Source organism: Ostrinia nubilalis, chromosome 16, assembly GCF_963855985.1.
Source record: "Ostrinia nubilalis chromosome 16, ilOstNubi1.1, whole genome shotgun sequence".
NCBI lineage: Eukaryota > Metazoa > Arthropoda > Insecta > Lepidoptera > Crambidae > Ostrinia > Ostrinia nubilalis.
In genome coordinates this window covers 1,995,227-2,017,018 of record NC_087103.1, presented here as the reverse complement: position 1 = coordinate 2,017,018, position 21,792 = coordinate 1,995,227, and the positions used below count along the sequence as shown (strand labels likewise).

The window sequence follows — 21,792 nt, the reverse complement described above, 5'->3', positions numbered from 1 at the left end:
CAGGCAGCGAATTCCAGTCCCTATCTGTTCGCATTATAAGAGTCATCGAAACGCTTAGTGCGAGCTAGTGGAATGTCAACCATATAGGGATGGTACGTATATTTGCCAATAAAAGCCGAAATGATGTCAACTGATACTATAAAGCAAGCTTATTCTTTGACCTGGCGTATGTAGCATATTATGTAAATTTTTTAAATGTTTTTTACGTGTTCAGTTTGGGTCAAAGAGCATTGCTTTTCGAATTTGTTATTAAGTAGGTCTTCGTACGCAAGACATTTTGTGTTAACAAAAGACGGTGGTTTATATTTAAATTGATCGAGAGAACTACTAACTATTAGAAATAAACTCATAAGCCAGGGGACTAAAAAGCGGAGCCTATTATGTCTTGCACTGCACTATTATAACATGTTCACTGTTCAATGGGTAGTTGGTTTTTGGTACAGACGACCGCACACATCAGACTATAAAATTTTGTTGCAAAACAGCTTGTATTACGACGATATATGTCTGAACCTACTTGCGAGTTGTAATATGTTGTAATTATGTACAAGCCAGAACGAAGTAAGGGTAATCCTTAAGACAAGGGTGTAACGTTGAATTTAAGGTGGGAACTTTTCCACTGCCTGAAGGGTTAAAGTTAACCACGTGACTGGCTCACCTGGATCTTCTGCTTCGAGAGCGCGAGCGCCTGTTGCTCCGCGACCGCCGGCTCCGTGACCGCCGCGAGCGCGACCGCGACCGCCGCCGCGACCGCGACCGCGACCGCGACCGCGACCGCGAGAATGACCGCCGCCGCGACTGCGAGCGCGAGTCTAAGTGCTTGTTCACGTAGGTACGCGCGGGCGCGGGGGCGGGCGCGGGCGCGGGAAACGTCGCGAGCTCGTGTTCACATTGACGACCAGGCGTTCGCGCGAGTGTGACGTACTATCGTTTCTAGCGACAAGTTCAAACTGGTTGAACTTACCTGACGTCGCGAGTGAAACGCGCGCGCCGCCGCTAGTTTGACATGAACACACACAAACATCTTCACGCGTTGAAATTACCGCGAGCGCTCCGCGCGCACCAGTCGCTAGGTTGCCCGCTAGTTAGACCGCACGTGCGTTTCGTACGTGAACACTTGGAATCACTACATATGTTTGATATTTCGTCACCGCGTCCGCCACCGCGCCCGCGAGTCAACGTGAACAAGCACTAACGGTTAAAGTCAACCACTAGACGGGCTCACCTGGATCTTCTGCTTCGAGAGCGCGAGCGCCTGTTGCTCCGCGACCGCCGGCTCCTAGACCGCCGCGAGCGCGACCGCGACCGCCGCCGCGACCGCGACCGCGACCGCGAGTATGAACGCCGCCGGGACCGCGAGCGCGAGCGCGACCGAGTGCGTTCTCTGTCCCGGTCATCGTGGCCGTCGAAGTTCTTGTTGTATCTACTGTGGAAACAGAAAAATACATGTTACAAATTCCAATACATAACGTCGCAGACAACTTTTACGTTTTAGCACGGATAATGCTCGAATTGATACAACTGTATTGGGCTAAAATAAAATGTAGTCCACTGCCCGATTTAATTAAGGTCGCGTCGCCAATTTTTTTCACACTGATTGAACCCGAACGCGCGGGCACTGGCAAGACCTCAGATCATAGAAAGAGAATAGATATGAAGTCGCGCGTAACTATAACGAGAACCAGTGTCCCCACATTTCCCCCACCACAGCTCCCACACACACATTCAACTGTGTAAAAACAAAGCGAGCGAGAGTCTACGACATGTGCAACCGGCTTAAAAGTGCTGTGATTGGCCAGAAGGCGTGCCTTATGGCCAATCAATGGCCGCGTGACGTGACGCACACTTTGAAAAAAGCAATTAGAGAGAAGAAAGATAAAATGGAGTCGATAAGATATCGATACTTTAAATCCTGGGGGCAAGGCTCGAAATTGGTTTAAAAAATGCTTGTATGAAAATCTTTTTATTATTATACGTTATTATTATGTTCTTTAACGATTTTTGCATAAAGGATTCAGTTCCATTTTGTATGGACGAAAAACTCAGAATCAATTATTGGGACTAAATGAAGTTACCTTATATTAATTTACCCCAACCAAAGCTCAATGTCGTTATCGATGGAGTATAGAAGTTATAGACTGACAAAGTTTGTATGAAAAGTCATGGGTTAAGTAGGTACTTGCGATTTTTACCAGTATTTACAATATTGGTAATATATTATTATTTACTTTAATAATAATAACAGGATCACTGTAATTATTATTAACTACTATCGCGCATTAACTTTTTAATTATGGCGAAATTCATACCGCCTATGTTTATCAAAAATAATGCCTATTATTAGGCTTTCAACTAGCTCTTATAGTAATTACATAGTTGACAGTTACTAATCCCTTCTACTATTGTTATTGTTTTTGTAAAAACTTAAAAATCGCAAGCAACTCATGATTTTTTCATTCAAAATTAGAAAATAGAAAATAATAATTTACTTCTATTTATCGATAATAGGAAACCGTATTAGAACACGAGCCCTGCACTATGTTACGACCGGCACATGCGGCCGTACTGTGTATTTTCACGCGTCAGTGGATATCGGAAGAAATAAAATACATTGCGCAGTAGTTACGCATGACATAAAGTGGTTGCTAACTAAATCGTCAATGTACAACGTGTTTGAATTTTTATCACCACTAATTTCGATATCGCAGTAAATGTCACAGCACTGAATTCGTTCGTAAAAATGTTTAGTTTTTTTTATTTATAAGCAAAATACCAATGGATTTGCAATACTTACATGTGGTAAATGACTTCATTGTTCCTGTAGTTCTTCGTTTCACTTATGTTATTGCACGTTACGACGCATTATCCAACAATATCGGAGAACATTTCCTCAGTACGACTGAATCGCGACTAACCTGGCGTCGCGGGCGATGTTCGTTTCTGGGCATATCGCGGAGACACGCGCCACGCCCCCGTTTCACATCTATTCCCTTCTATGATCTGAGGGCAAGACGCTATTCTTGGGGATTCACAAGATAGTCACTACACCTAAAAGCGTATAGCGACATTCATCTGTTACAAAGCTGCATCGCGTACAAAGCTTTGGAGTTTTTAAGATGGCATCTATCAAGAAGGGTATAGCTACACTCACATCTTGTAGGGCTGCATCACCTTTTTTTTTTTTCAGGGAAAAATTCATGAAATAGCATACCTACCCTGCAAGGACAGGGTTGTGTGGAAGCTCCCCTCATCAGAAGAATGAGATGACGCATACCCGCTAAAATAACCCAGGTGCTCCGTCGATCATCTTAGTGGGAATAAAGCGCTTTCAAATTATACCAAACACGGCATATTTATTTATTTATTTATTGTTGAAGATTTACCAACAACATATCAATTTACTTACATCGTTACATTATTAGAATTATTATATTTATCTTAACTTTATTTTTTTACTCTACAGGGTGTTAGGTAAATGGGTATATGAGCCGACACTAGCCCATGTTAACATGGGCATATAAATGGTATGGTGAAGTCAGAAAATTGATATCTTCATTTTAATTATTTTAATTTTCATACAAATCGGATTTTATAAAATTTATTTTGTATGAAAATATAAAAAATTGAAATGATGATATCAAATTTCTGACTTCACCATACCATTTATATGCCCATGTTAACATGGGCTAGTGTCGGCTCATATACCCATTTACCTAACACCCTGTATATGTTTTGTCCGCTAGAGGGCGCCACATTAGATTTTGTGAAACCCCATACAGCCTATAACCAGCGGACAATTAAGACGCTTCTAATGATATATCATTTGTCGAATTCTGATAAGTAGTTTAGAAGTTACAAGGGAACCGATGAACATACATACATACATACATACATACATACATACATACATACATACATACATACATAGCCTGTCAAAATCATAACCCTCCTTTTGCTTTGCCGTAGTCGGGTAAAAACTATGGGAATCCGGACAAAGCTTTCAACTACCACAGTTATGGCTGCATTACTTACTAGGGCACTATTTAAGTTGTGAGCCTCGACAACATAACGTGTTGTTAGACAACATCTGATACTTTTAATGAAAAGTTTGACATTTTTGACTACTACCTTATTCAAAACTTTTTATCATTTGAGCACGTTTTGTATTATTAACATTGAATTGAAAATTATCTTGACTACAAAAACATGGAATTGACTTGCGGAAATTTTCGCGCGAAGATTTATTATGACTTTCGACGTGGTTAATCAATACAAAACTGAAGCGGTCAGCTAAATTTCACTTTTGGTGATAAAGATCTGTCCTTTACCATTGTAAAACGCTAGTTTAAGAAGTATAATATTGTACGTCATTGGCTCACCAGTGAACTTTGCGAAAGTCGTCCAAAATGACTAATAGTGGCGGAAAACATTGATGTTGTCAGAAAAATGGAAGAGAAACCTCGTCATGTGATATATCGTAGGATTGAGATAATCCTAAGCATTAATTCCACTAGCAGTAATAAAATATTGTATGACCATATTATGGTTAATACGTTTTTTTCTTTACGGATGTCACAAAATTTTTCAAACGCTCTATAGGACGCTTGTGTCGTTTAGTCCTTGGAAATGTTTGATAAATATGTTTAAAAAGCTTTAAAAGCCGTTTTTAAAATTGTGACAGTTGACGAATTAAGGATCTATGCATAATGATCCTGAAAATAAACAGCTATCGACTATGGAGGTGTTTTAAGATGAACCAATTCTAACAAAAGTCCCATGCGCTCGGAACACTTTGAAACTTACGGTCGCCTAGTTTTCAGAAATATCCGATTATATGACAGAAACGTCACTAGAGAAATTTAGAATTAACTATTCTTAATAGTAAACAGCCACTTTTTTTCCAAAAGTCTTGAGTTTAATAAGGGAAACTGACCAGCATAGTCGAATCGCCATTCGTGACGAAAATGTGAGCTTTTACACGTCTCGTCAAACAACTGACTATTTGAACACTCAAAATATGAAATAAACAGGTCCAACGCTACAAAATTCTTGCTTGGAATCTAAACACTTCTTTTGGTACCCATATATTAAAATTAAATGCGTGAACAGCGATTTATGTAGCCAGAAGCAACTGTCGGTGCGGTCAAAAACCATGCTTTGGAGGTGCCTCAAGCTGAGTGGAAAAAATGCTATGAAAAGTGTTTCGGACACATTAAAAAGTACATAAATCATGAAAGACAATACCAATAAACGGAATCAATACCATTTTAATAATAAACTACTTTGTTTTCATAGTTAGGCTCACAACTTAAATAGTGTCCCACGTATACAAAGCTTCAAAAATCATCAATGTTCATCTCCTATGCGGGTATGTACTCACTTTAAAATTATCACTTTACGGGATTTATTGCAACAATATCTATTTTAACGGTAAATAAAATATTTACCCTCCCGACGTTTCGGCTCGGTTGCACGAGTCATGGTCGCGGGCAGACTGAAGAGATGCGGCGTCGTAATATATATTACGGCGGCGTTATAACTAGTTTCATCAAAATCCGTTCAATAGTTTTTGCGTGAAAGAGTAACAAACATCCAGACATCCAAACTTTCACATTTATAATATTAGTAGGAGGATTATATTAGAGTTGCATCGCGTCCACAAAGCTTCAAAAACCATCAATGTTCATCTTCTATGCGGGTACCTATACTCACTTGTTATAATGCATGTACCCGCGGCCGCGGCCGCGCCCCCTCAGGCGCGGGCGGCGCGGCGCGTAGGACTCCGGCGGCGGGTAGTAGCCGCGCACCGGGTAATACATCGACGGGTCGGCCTGGTACACGCCATCTGTTTTTAACGTAACAATAGGGATGTTTCCTGGGTCAAAAAGCAAGAGTTTTAATTAGTCCGTCAGTTAACTTATCAAAAAATACTCTACACGTATTTTTCACTTTTTCAAACTAATGAAAATTTAAAGAGATAAAGCGCGCGTGTGGTGACGGCAGAGTAGAATACATTTGTCACCAACCCCTACTCTTCCCGCGGGTGTCGTAAGAGGCGACTTAGGGACTACACATCAAACAGAGAATGGGCAGCAGCGCTCTCTGAAAAACATCAATCTTTTAAACTGCGATCTCCAACCCGCCTGCCTAGCGTGGAGATTATGGCAAAACCCTCCACTATAGTGGAGGAGGCTCATAGTCCAGCAGTGGACTGTAAAGAGCTGTTGATGATGAAAGCGCGCCAAAGTTCATAAGAAGAGGCCCGTGACGTCAATGCGTGCATAAAAGTGCCGCACGTTGTGACGTCGTGTGGAACTTCAACGCACCATAACTATGTAATTATTTGTTAGATTGACAAATAAAAATATATGTGTCCAATATTTTTTGATATTAAACATGACGGACTAAAAAATTTTTTTTAGGAAACTAGCCTATTTGGTTTGTGGCACTATTCACCAATAATTCGAAACCACAACATTTTTTAAAAGACACTTTGTGGTCTTAAAAACTTTATTAACTTTAAATTACCTGTAAATTAAGATTTTTGGTTGCATTGATAAAAAAAATGATAAAAGTAGTTTCAGTTGACAAAATAGTAACGTCACAGGCTTGTATTGCCATACAAAATCTATGAGTCTCGTTTTGACAATTTATAATAATAGGTACAACATCAATGGATTGGTGGTGTGAACCTAATAGGGACTTAACACCATAGCCAATGAGGGCTATCGTTTTTATACTTAACAGTTGGCGCCCCTGGCGATTGACACGACCTTACTCTACAGTGGCGCCATCTTGATGAGTGCAAATGCAATAGTCCTCCTACCACTTTAGCACTCACCAGATGGTGCCACTGTCTTCGCTACTGGCAAGTGACAGGACCTCACTCTACAGTGGCGCCATCTTGATGAGTGCAAATGCGATAGTCCTCCTACCACTTTAGCGCTCACCAGTTGGTGCCACTGTCTTCGCTACTAGCAAGTGACAGGACCTTACTCTACAGTGGCGCTAACTGGTGAGCGCTAAAACGATAGCCCTCATTACAATCTGAGCCCCGATTACGGTAATTTTTAACGTCAACAATCCAGACACGCTTCTCGATTCTGCGATACGATTGGTCGTTCAACAGCGTACGTCAGCTGTTTTGACCAATCGTATCGCAGAATCAGAAACGCGTCTGGATTGTAGACGTTATAAAAGTTACCGTAATCGGGGCTCTGACACTAAAATGTCTCTGGGGTGGTGGCGTAGTGAGGCGGGTCGTTACATTCCCTCTAATATGGTCGAGTGAAGCGATGGCTGATTCACTCGTCATGTCTGTGAACAGGCGCTGCTTTCGGGGACTGGTCAATCCAAGTTATTCAAATTTATGTATGCGAGTCATTTCTACTAGTATCTTAATCTGTAAGTCTAGATATTAGCACGTCACTACCTTGTTTAATATACCACACAATTTTGTATACCCATTCTTATAAGATACACCATACAAGAATGCATGGTAAATTCAGTGAACTGCTCCTGAATCGATGTACCACCTACTACTGCTATTTTTATTTATTTATATTAACCGGCAGACAGTGGTGACTGAGTTTGTTGCGGCGCTTCTTCTCAGCACTTGCCAAATGTTGGTCTCGAAGCGCTGGTAGGGTAAAAAGATTATGAGACATGTAGAGGCTCCTTAAGAGCAAAATGACGATTTGTAAGAACTATTTATTAGTCTTAACAAATAAAGAAATTTTGACTTTGACTTTGACACCATTCACAAATTTATTTATTTATTTTAACGAACTAAAGTCGCTGACATAGCCCGACAGACAAGGTAGCAGGAAGGCGCTGGACGCAGGCCGCTACCAACCGGGCAACATGGAAAGCATTGGGGGAGACCTATGTTCAGCGGTGGACGTCCTATGGCTGAGATGATGATAATGATGATTTTAATGGGCTATCAACATAAGATACAGTATTAAACACAACAAAAAAAATTAAGCCAAAGGTCTCTAGCTAATTGCTCCCACACAAACGATAACCACATAATTCGAAAGCAGAACTTTTTTGAAACAGAATTCATTCTAATCTTAAAAACTTCACTGGTGGGGTTTTATTGGAAGCCAAGCTGTAGAACCTGGCTATGCAGGAGGCTATAAAGTGGTGGGTATGCGGGTGGGTGTGATAAGTTAAGATATAATCTTAAATCAACTGTAAATTATGATTTTTGATTGTTTTGTAATGATAAAAAATTAGTCAGTTGAGTTGGCCAAATAGTGACGTCATTAGCTTGAATTGCCCTACAAAATATACGGGATTCACGTTGCGACAGTTTTAAAAAATATGTCAAGATTGGTATTGTCATTATACTCTGTTGGGAACTTAATACCACAGTCAATGGGGCTATCGTTGTTATACATAACAGTTGGCAGCACTGGCGAGTGACAGAACCTTACTCTACAGTGGCGCCATCTTGGTGAGTATAAAAGCGATAGTCCTCCTACCGCTTCAGCGCTCACCAGTTGGCGCCACTGTCTTCACCACTAGCAAGTCTACAGTGATGCCAACTGGTGAGCGTTAAAACGATAGCCCTTTTTGACATAATATTTATGCTTTAGCTGTCAAAACGCACCAATCCCTTTAGCAATTCAGCCCCCCTAGACAAGTGTGATCTCGAAATCCCTTCAAAAAGCGAAGTAAAATACATACAAAAAACTCCAAAGCAAAGGGATTTGCCACATGTCTAGGGGGGCTGGCTACTCAATTTAAGCCCGTTTAGTGCAGTGGTTCGCGTACCGGATTACTTAATTATTAATAATGATATAAATTTACCGTTACACGTACTAGATTAAAACCTGTAAAAATACACTGGACCGCAAAGAAAAAAATACCTACATACTAGCTCTATGAAAAAAAAAACAAATAAAAAACTACGCATTTATTTCATTAAAATAAAAATCTTGAGTCAATTTAGTCTTCATTTCATAAAGCTAGGTTAAGTACGTTCGAAGATTTTCTAACCAATCCTTTTTCTTTGCGGTCCAGTGTAATATAAATTTACCGTAACATCGCACTACATTAAAACCTGTAAAAATAGTTTTAAGTATAAATAAAATGCTATGCCTGTGTTCGAAGACAACCCCAAAGGCTGATATAGATAGGTAAGATAGTCAGGGATTCTCAAAGCAGGATTCGCCATTCGTTTGCGACAAGATTTAGAAAGAAAGTATTTATTTGATGCGAGTATTAAAAGTAATGGTGGCAGAATTAAAATTGTCTAAAATTACTCCTAATATTGACTCCATTTGCGACAGTTAACAAGCATACCTATCATATTAATATTTTGTAATTTATTGAAATTAAATTTACTTTAGGGCTAATTAGCTAACTATAGATGAACTACAACAAACCGTCCCACCAGTAACATTGACAGGGCGGCGTCACCGTTAATACTTACCGGATCGCTGGTTCCGATTTTTGCCACGTTGGAAACCATACAGTTAACCGATGGTGGCGCCCCCCTGTCAATGTGTTTGGTAGGACAGTTCAGTGTAGTTCATCTTTATGGGGTTTGCTGTCACCTGTACCTCTAGCATGAACAACTTTCGTTTTCGAATCGTTTGTGTATTCGACAAAATTCGATACTCAACCTTCGAATTAAACGATAACCTGACAATATTGATTCTCAAATTAAGATTCGTGCAACCATTTCTCATACTGAGTTCACTTTACGACACGTTCACAAGGGCGCTGTTGTAGTTTTCTTACTAAATCTATGATGGCGATTCAAATACGCAAACGATTCGAACTAGAAAGTTTTTCGTGCTAGCCGTACTGGTAATTTTTACAGGGGTTCGTGGAGCCGAAAGTTTGAGAAACCCTGAGCTAGATAAATAAAAGAATAATAAACAAATGTAACTGCTACTCATACTTTGCGGCGGGAAGGGGAAGGCGGGCGGTGCCATGGCCGCAAATGGGTAGCCGTAACCGTACGGCATCTGGTACATGCCCGCAGCTGGAAAACAATTCAACATTTATTAATTAATTGTCTGATGAGACAGTTGTGTGATTCACTTGATATTAGGGAAATCAGTGTGCTATGAACACACTCCATTACATTGAGGCCATTAAAAAAAACCTTTGAAAGAAAGAATATGATTCGTTTTTTTTTAAACTCAAAAAAAGTATATAGAATAAAGGTAGGTAGGTAGATAGGGAAATAGTATTTCTAGACGTAAACTAGACTTTTCTAGGGTTTGAAAAAAACGAATCATATTCTTTATTGTAATCATGAGTTGTATTCATAAATGTATCAATTTAATCCCATTACATGTTCACTTTTTCCTAAAATTCAAAAAAATTTGGTCCCAAATTCCAACCTTTGCTTTTTTAAAATAAGACGTGTTACGACGACGTAAGTTTGTGCAAGACAGTAGTGTAGTCTTTGCAGGACTGGTCCTCCTACTTACTCAAATAATTTCCCAACATCGTGAACCCATACCAATAAAATTTCATACAAAGTAATAGATACCTTTATATTGCATCTCCCGATCGGGTGTAGTGACGCGTTCCGTTTTGATCCTCTTGACATCCTCCTCGCCAGAGGACGAGCTGGCTGACTTATGGCGCGGCTTCTTGGTCTCGAGAGCCGAACGGATCACGATGCGACCTGAAGATAGAGCGCACTAAGTTTGTATGGATCTGAGTATTTTTTGATGGAATTGGTGTAAAATGTAAATTATAATAGGGTGAAGAGAGCACACTAATAGCCTGACGTCAAAGAAATAATGTCCTTCCTATGCCAATGGTGTTACAATTAGAGATGAAACGGATAGTTGTTTGGCCGGATACCGGATACCGGATATCCGGCCAGCTGCTAGGCCGGATAGCCGGATATCCGGCGGCCGGATAGTTGGCCCATTGTCTCGTTGCATGTCGTGACGAGTTTAACGCCGCACAGGTGCTTCGAACGCGACCAGTGGGTCTATTAGTAGACTAGACTAGTCAAACTTTTCGAAAATCGAATCCGTCCGAATAGAATATCAGATTTTCGACCGAATACTGAAACACTAATCAAATCTGTCACTCAGCTGACGGGCTCCTAAATTTAAGTATCCTTCAATTTTAAATGGTATTCTCAAACGCTACTCAACGGATTTGAAGCCGTGATCAGCTAAGCAGCTCTCAAATGTTTACATAATGGCAACATTTACCAAAAAAAGTATGTTTTCATTTACACAAATGATAACTTTACGTCTTTTATCCATTACACGCAGCATCGTTTGGTTATGTATTGTCTTTTATGGAAATATACTCAATCAACTTAACTTAGAACAGTTTATTTTTAGTTTCTATTATATATAAATCTCGTTTTATCATATAAAAATGATAATGCTTGCATTTTTATTTAATTAAAAAAATAATTTTAAATATGATACTTTTTATTGTTGAAATCTATTAAGTGGCGATCGTGGACCGAAACGTAACCACAATTGACATTTATCATTGTTGACAGAGCATCAAATTGACAAATCAACAACTCTTGGAAATGCTGCTATGCGATGTCCCCTTAATCCTCAGAAATAGGCATGTTTATGTATTGCGATTTCATAGCAGCTATTTTGGTTGTTACTTCGTGCACTATACGATGCACAGTTGGCTGTTAGATGTGGAAGATATCACCTAGTACACGTTCATAACTTCCCGTTGCGTAGAACAGTAGGGTTATAATAAGTATTTGGTCCACTGGTTGTTTGGCGTTTGGTGAGGGGTTTCAAAGAGCTTCCAAATTATGAATCCAGAAACAACACCGTTTCTTTAGAGACGCGGAACCTCGCTCGGAATTGCATGTCATTATAATAATATTTTTCAATAGCGTTCAGCCTTATTGCGTTCCTGCGATTAGATCTAGGTATTTCCTCGAGGCTCGAAAGAAATGATAACGATGACACACATTATTTACCACTATTTAGGTCGATTTAGGTATAAGAATAGGATTTAAGATACCGGGCAAGCACTCTCAAATTTAACAGCTGCTTAAGACGATTTGACAGTTGTTTGAGTAATGCTTAGCGTTAAATGGCGTTTCAGTATGCGAAAATTCATTTGAGTGGCGTTTAAGTGCAACTTAATTTGAGAGGTGCTTAAAAATTGAGAACTGCTCAGATATTGTTTTGAGTATGCGAAATGTAAGTTTAGGAGCTGCTTAACTATTTGAGAAGCCGTCAAATATTTAAATGGCGTTTCAGTATTCGGCCGTTTGCCACTTGAAAAGAGGGCAGATCAATTCGGGCGATTTCGGTTGCTATCGTGAGTGTGTAATTGAATAGCGAAAATTAAATTAGTTTACTTGCTGCATAATCTGACTAAACTGCATCATGTCATCAGACCATCAGTGAAAAAAAGATCGCATATTTTATTTGACAATATTTCGACATTAACAGATATTTACTATTTATGTATTTGTCCTTAGAGTGAATAGCCCAGAAAAAGAAATTAGTTTTTGAAAGGCCTTAATATGGCTTTTTTGTAACTTTTTGGACTTTAAATAAAAGCCGCCATTATTATAAGCCATTTTACTGATATTTACCTCAAAGATTAATGTATTTTATTTTATTAACAGGAAATTGTCGTAGTTTTTTAATATCAGGTATCCGGCCGGATAGTGAGCTACTATCCGGTATCCGGCCGGATAGTAAATTTAGGCCGGATATCCGGCCTACCGGATAGTTACCGGATATCCGTTTCATCTCTAGTTACAATGCATCATATAGCCGGTTAAGTAAAAAAACTGCTCTCAATAAATCTTTTCCCACAGAATTCAGACCTAATTTACTTTTTCTAAAGAGCATGGACATACCATATGTCCTTAAGCCGGGCGCAGACCACCGACTTTTAGTTGGCTGATAGTTGGGTCAGGCTTTTAATCAGTATGGAGATTACACTGACCGATTTATCAGTCGACTCTTCATACAAATTAGAATCGGATCCAACTATCGGCCGACTAAAAGTCGGTGGTCTGAGCCTAGGCTAACAATCTTCCCTCAAATGGAGAAATATAAGATTTTCTTATGCAGATGTTAGGAAATGGAAAATTTTTCACAAAAGCAGCTCCTCGTAGATACATTCTTCCTGAGGCTCATACAGTCTTACCATCAAGCGCGCATTTGAGTTGCTCCCGCTGAGATTCGAGCATGACCTCCTGTTGGCGCTTGTAGCGCTCGACCATTCGCGCGCGCGCCGAACGCTCGCCCGCCGCGTAATAGCGCTCGTGCTTCTGACCCTGTTTTTGCTGCAGATCCGGCCGTAGCTGCAACAATTTAAACCATTTTTATAAAACATTGACAAGACATTTTAGAATGCATATTTTGTTAATGTGCAATAAGATGTAACTATCTTTTTCCAATATTACATACAGGTGTTCAACTGTGATTACATAAATCTTATCATTTAGGTATATGCACCTATAAAATAAATAACTTGCTTACTTGTACAGAAGACAATGGAAAAAAATGCATGTTCTTTATTCAGTTATCATTAATTTTGAGTTCAAAAGATCAACATTAATTTCAGTCTAAATAGCTTTAGTGGTTAAACAGTTACGTCATTAATAAATTCTGAAAGAATATTTTAGCACATAAGCTCTCAAAGTATTTAGTTCCAAATAAAGAGAAAATAACTACCAAAAGGAAATGTGTTACATACCTCTATCCTCCTAAACAACTCTTCAATTAATCTGATAGCCTGCAATTTCTTCTGTTCCTTCATAAGCTTGTTCTTCTCTTCAACCACTCGGCTGCTCAAGTCCACGTCATCACGCTCCATCAACTTGGCCAGCTGCTTCCTCTTCCTCCGTTCTTCACGCTCCTTCATCTTCTGAAGCTTCTCACGCTCAGTGCGCTCATACTTTTGTCTTAAAGAGTGAAAAATTATACGTGAGACTCTTTCTTTTTGTCTGCAACAAGTTTGCTACTACTTTACAAATAATGGTGTTTAATAAAATTAAGAAAAATGCTATGCCTAACCGTCACCACTAAAAACTCATGTCATTTATTTTTTGCAAACAAAAGCAGTTTTAAACATCCTAGTAAACTGTACCACAATTCCACATGCTGTATACAACGTGTCCCAAAATTCAAGGATAAGCCGGCGCCGCAGGCTGGACATAGTCATGACTACTTTAGGAAAAATAAGAAAAAAAATCTAACTTAATTATTTTTTAAGTTACACAATAAATTATGAAATTCGTCGAAAATTGACACCCCTTATGATATTTTACATTACCACGACCACTGTTTTTTAAATATTTCTGTTTATTTGTTTGTATCGGCAACTTAAGTAGTGTTGCTGTCCACCCCAACTCTTAAAACCCCCAGAATCCTTGCAGTTTTTACACAAAAGTTAATCAAAATATGTTATTTCCTTAAAATTTTCAACGATTTTTACTTTCACTCCACTTTGACTCGTCGTTTTGTAAAAAAAAAGTATGAACACTACTGCGGCAAGTTTTTTATAAAGTTGACGCAACTATTCAAGATTCCAAAATGGTATAATACTCTAAGAAAACTAGTCACAAAAAAGATATCCGTACCATTTTTACAAGCACTTCGCTTGTTAGTTAGTATGGGACAAATCTTCCAACTGAATTTAAGACCAGTTCTCCTCAACCGATTGAGCTGAAATTTGGTATACTTATGTAAGTACGATGACAATGCAATATTATGGTACCATTGAGCTGGATGGAGTCTGGTGGTGGCCATAGGAACTTCTAAACGAAACGGCGGAATCGCATCAAGTTTGGGTTCGTTAGATTTGTATTTTCGAGCACTTTAGTGCTAGATGATGTCCAGGGTCCTGATGATTAAGTCAAGAGCTGGCCTGGAGCTGGCCATGGGAACTCCTAAATGAAATGGCGGAAGCTTATCGAGTTTGGGTTCGTTGGATTTGTCTTCCCGAGTACTTGGACCATGAGATTGAGAAACAACTAAAAAGTTTAAAATAAAGTTATATTCGCGCATGGAATTTATTCCTCTTTTTTTCTGTTTGCGCTACAAGCTTTCGAAATTATTTGAACCTTGCATACCTACAATTATTTTTATCGTTAAATTCTTTCGTAAAATTTCGCATTAAAACTTGTTTTTAAAAAAGTTTGTTTTGTTTTATCATAACTTTATTTTAAACTTTTTAGTTGTTTCTCAATCTCATGGTCCAAGTACTCGGGAAGACAAATCCAACGAACCCAAACTTGATAAGCTTCCGCCATTTCATTTAGGAGTTCCCATGGCCAGCTCCTGGCCAGCTCTTGACTTAATCATCAGTACCCTGGACATCATCTAGCATTAAAGTGCTCGAAAATACAAATCTAACGAACCCAAACTTGATGCGATTCCGCCGTTTCGTTTAGAAGTTCCTATGGCCACCTCCAGACTCCATCCAGCTCAATGGTACCATAATATTGCATTGTCATCGTACTTACATAAGTATACCAAATGGCAATGCCAGATTTTGTATGGAAAGTGGCGTCTTTTTTTTTTCGCGCGGCCATCTACCAAACTTTGTTTTTTGATTACAAAATAGTGTAATAAACCAAACTTACTATGGCATGTATACCTCTAAACTCAGTCTGAACTGAGTTACGAGCATTAGAAGTTTGATGATTTTCATACTAGATTTGCTTTTTGTGCGCAAGTTTTGTAAGAAATTGCAACAAAATATTGCGCTATTTTTTTATTGCGCTGATTCTGCTCCATACTGATGTCTGGAGCCTTTAATGGATGGTATTGTTTGTTTACACATACAATCTCACTATTTTGTTGCAATTTGTTAGAAAACTTTGCGCGCAAAAAGCAAATCTAGTATGAAAATCATCAAACTTCTAATGCTCGTAACTCAGTTCAGACTGGGTTTAGAGGTATACATGTCATAGTAAGTTTGGTTTATTACACTATTTTGTAATCAAAAAACAAAGTTTGGTCGATGGCCGCGCGAAAAAAAAAAGACGCCAATTTCCGGCATTGTCTTTTCAGCTCAATCGGTTGAGGAGAACTGGTCTTAAATTCAGTTGGAAGATTTGTCCCATACTAACTAACAAGCGAAGTGCTTGTAAAAATGGTACGGATATCTTTTTTGTGACTAGTTTTCTTAGAGTATTATACCATTTTGGAATCTTGAATAGTTGCGTCAACTTTATAAAAAACTTGCCGCAGTAGTGTTCATACTTTTTTTTTACAAAACGACGAGTCAAAGTGAAGTGAAAGTAAAAATCGTTGAAAATTTTAAGGAAATAACATATTTTGATTAACTTTTGTGTAAAAACTGCAAGGATTCTGGGGGTTTTAAGAGTTGGGGTGGATAGCAACACTACTTAAGTTGCCGATACAAACAAAAAAACAGAAATATTTAAAAAACAGTGGTCGTGGTAATGTAAAATATCATAAGGGGTGTCAATTTTCGACGAATTTCATAATTTATTGTGTAACTTAAAAAATAATTAAGTTAGATTTTTTTTCTTATTTTTCCTAAAGTAGTCATGACTATGCCCACCCTGCGGCGCCGGCTTATCGTTGAATTTTGGGACACGTATATCGATAGTGGAAATATCAATTACTGTAAGGGACAAAACACGACTTTTCAGGAGAGCCAAAAAACGATTTTTTTTTTCTTTATACCTCAATATCTTTTTATGTGATGTTACGATTTAAATAGTTTCTATGGCAAAGTTTCTTAGAATTTTCTGTTCTTTCATAATATAAACGCCAAATTTCCGAAAAATGGGTAGTTTAAAAGATAGCATGTCCCTTACATTAAAAAAACGAGCTTGACTGTACCTTACAATGTTGAAATTTCACAGTATGGAATGTCATGTATGTTGTAAGGTACATTTAAGAATAAACACGACAGTAATATTATTGTAACTTGACAATTTTAACATTGAAACCTGATGTAAGTAGAGGTTGCATTCGAGTATTCATTAACAAAACGAAGAGAAGAGATAGAAACAAGACAACTTAGTGTTCACAAATGCAGTTGGAGGCATCAAATACACATCACCAACAAAACATTTAGTCACTGATGATGCCTACGTCTGCATTTGTGAACAAGTTGTCTTGTTTCTATCTTTTTCTGTTCATTTTTACGCAGTTAGGTTTTTTTTTTTTCAATCATCGTTCGTTCGTTTTAGCCGAATGACGTCCACTGCTGGACAAAGGTCTTCCCCCAAGGATTTCCACAACAACCGGTCCTGCGCCGCCCGCATCCAGGCACCTCCTACAACCTTCACCAGATCGTCGGTCGACCTAGCGGGGGTCTGCAGCACATTACGTCTTCCAGCTCGTGGTCGCCACTCAAGAATTTTTCTGCCCCAGCGGCCATCAGCTTTGCAAGCTACGAGCTCCATCCACTGCCACTTGATTTTAGCGATTCTGCGGACTATGTCAGTCACTTTGGTTCTCCTGCGGATCACGTCATTTCTGGTTCAATCACGTACGAGCATAGCACGCTCCATCGCCTTTGACCTTGAGTCTTCTTATGAGGCCCACAGTAAGCGACCACGTCTCAGATCCATAAGTTATCAAAGACTTTTGTCTTGAGACAGTGCGATATTTCAGACGTGAGAATATCACGAAGCTTCCTGAACGTTGCCAGCCGAGTTGGATTCGACGATTGACCTCTTCCTCGAAGTTAGACCTACCTAAGGCTGGTTTTAGTGTCACGCAGACCGTCAGTGCGGATCGCTCCGCACAGCCAATCTGTATGAACTGATAGGGAGCGAGCGATTCCTGCGGACCGCATTACTCTAAAACGCTTCCTCGAAGTTTACAGATCGGCTGTGTGAAGCGGATCCGCACCGGACGGTCCGCGTGACACTATAACCAGCCTAACTGGACTGTTTGTACTAGGTATATATAAGTGTCAACAACTGCCGAGTGTAGAGTATCCAACCTTTAGAGGAGTGGGTGCAACACGGACATTTGACATGATTTTGTCTTGTCCATGTTTCATTTTAAGACCCCCTTGTTGAGAGGCTCGACTCAGGCCATTGTGCATTGTGCCTAGATCTTCCACGGTCTCAGCCATGGCTATGATATCGTTTGCGAATCGAAGGTGGGTTATTTACTCACCGTTGATATTTATGCCGAATCCGTTCCAGTCCAGAAACTGTTTCGGAGTTTTCAGTTCCCCCTGTCTGCTGCTGCAACTGGTTTCGAGTCTTGATCCTGGAGACGGAACGACATTGTGGCGTTTTCGTACAAGCCTTTCAACATTTCGATGTATCGATATAGGTAGTCAATTTGACACCGTTGGAGAAACTGTAGTAGGTACTGCCCAGGTCTCGATCGAAGCTTTCTCATAGTCCACAAACGCCAGGCAAAGTGACTGACTATACTCCTCGGTCTTCTGTATAATCTGCCGTGGCGTATGTATGTGGTGTACTAAAGCGATTGAGAGATTGAGAGGCTGGAAGTCATCGAGCTTACGAGCGAGACGATTCGTAATGACTCTCGAAAACAGCTTGTAGACATGGCTCGGAAGTGAGATGGGTCTATAATTCTTCAACAAGGTTTTGTCGCCTTTTTTGAAGAAGAGTGTCACCACACTTCTGTGCCATACCGTAGGCGTTTTTCCTTCGAGGATGACGGAATTGAACAGCTTCTGAAGAGCCTGCAGCCCCTCGGTCAAAAACCCAACTGCGTAAAAATGAACAGAAAATAGATAGAAACAAGACAACTTAGTGTTCATAAGTGTAGTAGGAGTGGGAGGCATTAAATACATATCACCACCAAAAAAAGTAATTGATATCCTATATGCATATTAACGTAAGGGCCTAATTATAATAAATCAAAAAGTTTTAAATGAAGTAAGGTTCAATGAGTTCAAAAGTTAAAACCAACAGTTTAGGGTAAGGGCTGAATTGTATTATTAAAAGGAATTTACGTCCTTTAAATCATTTGTTTCCCCAAAAGTCGTATTCAGACGACTAAAAATGTTTAAGGTAAGGGACATTTTTTTAAAGATATCAACATTTCAAGTATACCAATCGATAGAGCCGAAAATTCTGAATGCGTTGGTATATATAACTCATTTTGGCCAAAATGTCCCTTACATTAATTGATACTTCCACTATCGATATGCTAAACAGAAAATAATATGAATTAATGATTAAGTTATGAAGAAAAATTGGAAATTACCTTTCTTTGGCTTCTCTTTTAGAAATTCTCTCTTTTTCCAGTCTTTCTTCCTCATCCTTAGCTTTCTGACGGACCAGAAGTCTCTCCCGGACGATCGCTCTTCGCTTCACAGCAGCATCGGTCATGTGTTTGGTTTTGTCGAAGTCAACTTTAATACTGCACCACTCAGCAATGTCATCCTTTTTGCGCAACAGCTTGCGCCCCCTCAGAGCATCCATACATCGAACAAAACTAACATATTCACTGTACTGAATATAAGCTTCAAAATAAACCTTAGCTTCTTGGGGAGGTGTGGTTAAGCCCCTGATAGCTGCTTTCATCTGCATCCTATATGGATCAGCTGCTGGCACGTCCACTTGACGAACTGTGCCATATTTTTCAAAGATCTTTTTAATCAGATTCTCAGATGGTGGGGAATCTTCATCGTGGTCTCGATCAGACACAAACCAACGTATTGGCAAGTTGGTAATGTGAATAGTATCTGGTCTTTCCCCTGGTTTCATTTCATCCATATCCGTTGCATCGCGGAAGAATGAATCCCACGAATGGCGGATCGGGAAATCCGACTTGGCTTCAGCCACTCGCACCTTCAGAGGCTCTGGATAATCTTTCAACTGCACTATCCGATTCTCCAGACGTGACAGAACTCGTTCCAACTTGTCGCGATCTTCTAACTCTGCTTCGTACTTTATCACCTCAGAACTATGCTTGCTCACTTTTAACACCGAAAAGGACTCAGGTTGGACCATTTTCCGTATCTTCTCCATCAATTCCCAGTTGGAAAGCGACTTGCCGTGGACCTTGTGAGTAGGGAGCTGAATAGAAATATTTAGCTTTGCGAAAGATTTTAGGTACAAACGCTGCGGCAAATACAGAGCCACAGCGTCTGATGTGTCCCTACATACTGTTATGTTCATCGTGAAAGTTACTCTACCCTATTTCGTAAGTATTAGTAAACAACTATTCCAGTACATCGAATAATGAAAATTAACACAAATAAAACAAAATGGAATGATCCTAACAAGCTTAAACCCTACAAAATCCTAAGTAGGTATATGAAAGAAATGACCAAAATATTCAGCGTCTGCTCCCATTTTCCTTCGTTTCCGCGGCACAGTCTTGAAGCAAAAAGAAAGAATGTTATATTTTTAAAGTTTTAAACTAAAACACTTGTTCTTATTTAATTGTGATAACAATTTGTGGGATAATTTTCGATAATTTTAATGACGAATCGGCAAAGAAATTTTTCGCTCGATTTTTTGACACATGACGTTCTTTTTTTTAACCAGTAACCATTGCAGTTCCATATTTAGGCAACTGATATTGAGCATTTAAAAAAAGTCAATTCGATTCGATTTCAAGAGATGATATAAGGTACATATACATTTTTACCTTAAATAGGCATAGAGTTATTAACCATAGAGAAAAGTAATACATAGGAAATAGAGAACCCTCTCTGTCAAATTTTTGAGCCTACTAATTGATAGCCTGGTGTTAAATTCCCTGTACTTAACCTACGTACGTAACGCTCACATACATACATAGTACACGCACACATACATACATAAAGTCCACGCACACATACACACAGTTCACGCACACATAGGCCCGCATAACCTTCAAAGAATTATTGTTTTTATGATGTACAATGTAGAATTTTTTCAAATCCATTATTTTGAAAATATTTATCTTTATGGTGTACGTATTTTCAAAACAATGTATTTGGAAAAATTCTACATTGCACATGGAAATGCAAATAAGTAAACAAAAACTTTTGAATTTAATAATTTTACTTTATTTATGAACACACATAATATTATACACCAAAAGCGTCTTTTCGCAAAGTTTTCAACACTAAACACAGAACACAGCACATTGAGAAAACTCAGATCACTTGTGAACATAACAGAAAGTTTCTTCGCGATTCACGAAGGAACGAACAAAACTCCGATGAACCAGAACAGCAGCAGGTACGAAGGAATGAACTTGAATTTGACTCGACTCTTCAATACTTTAATAGGGCCACAGAACTCATAAACGATGGCTAAGAAAACAATAAATAATGCATTCAATTCAACCTAACAAAAACAACACCGGCCATTTTGGAGGAAAAACAAAGTTGCCATATGTTAAATAGTAATTTCTACTACTCTATTATGTAAATTATAACAAAAATGTCAATGTTCAGTTTTAAATTAAAACAAATTAATTTCATTTAAAAAAAGTTTTCACATTGTAATTAACAATATTCTCAAATATATTTTAATTAAGAAAAAAATGAAAATAATGAAGGAAACAGGAGCAGCGACATCTAGAGCGTTTTAGGGTAGTTAAAAAGTATTTGAATTTATTCACCGATGTCGCTGTTTGGAAGCAAGTTTCACTTAGATGACCGTTGTATGGAAGTTTCTTCACCCTGTTATTAACCCTATGTAAATAGGTATCAAATAATAAACCCTACCTCCCTACTACCTACTCCCCATACCTCTTTAAGACAATGGCTTACTACTTACTAAAAGTGACAGTTGCAATGTCGAAATCGACAACTCTGGCACATAAGCACGTCCCATAATGTAGACAAGGCATAACCACAGCAGAGCACGTAATAGGGCATCGCATA

General features: G+C 39.0%; 1 protein-coding gene across 2 annotated transcripts; it reads right to left on the bottom strand.

Moving 5' to 3' along the window:
- Positions 1-1,198: 1,198 nt before the first annotated feature.
- Positions 1,199-20,441, bottom strand: LOC135079233 (A-kinase anchor protein 17A). Of its 2 annotated transcripts, XM_063973823.1 has the most exons (8): positions 20,242-20,441; positions 19,173-19,987; positions 13,690-13,897; positions 13,138-13,294; positions 10,517-10,654; positions 9,917-10,000; positions 5,713-5,845; positions 1,199-1,426 (listed from the first exon to the last, which is right to left on the bottom strand). In XM_063973823.1, exons 2-8 carry the CDS (start codon positions 19,937-19,939, stop codon positions 1,222-1,224), a joined length of 1,692 nt encoding a protein of 563 aa, XP_063829893.1. In that variant the 5' UTR covers positions 19,940-19,987; positions 20,242-20,441; the 3' UTR covers positions 1,199-1,221. The 2 variants fall into 2 exon arrangements, with proteins under 2 accessions (XP_063829893.1, XP_063829892.1); XM_063973822.1 differs by having other exon boundaries at positions 19,173-20,441.
- Between the last annotated feature and the right edge of the window lie 1,351 nt (positions 20,442-21,792).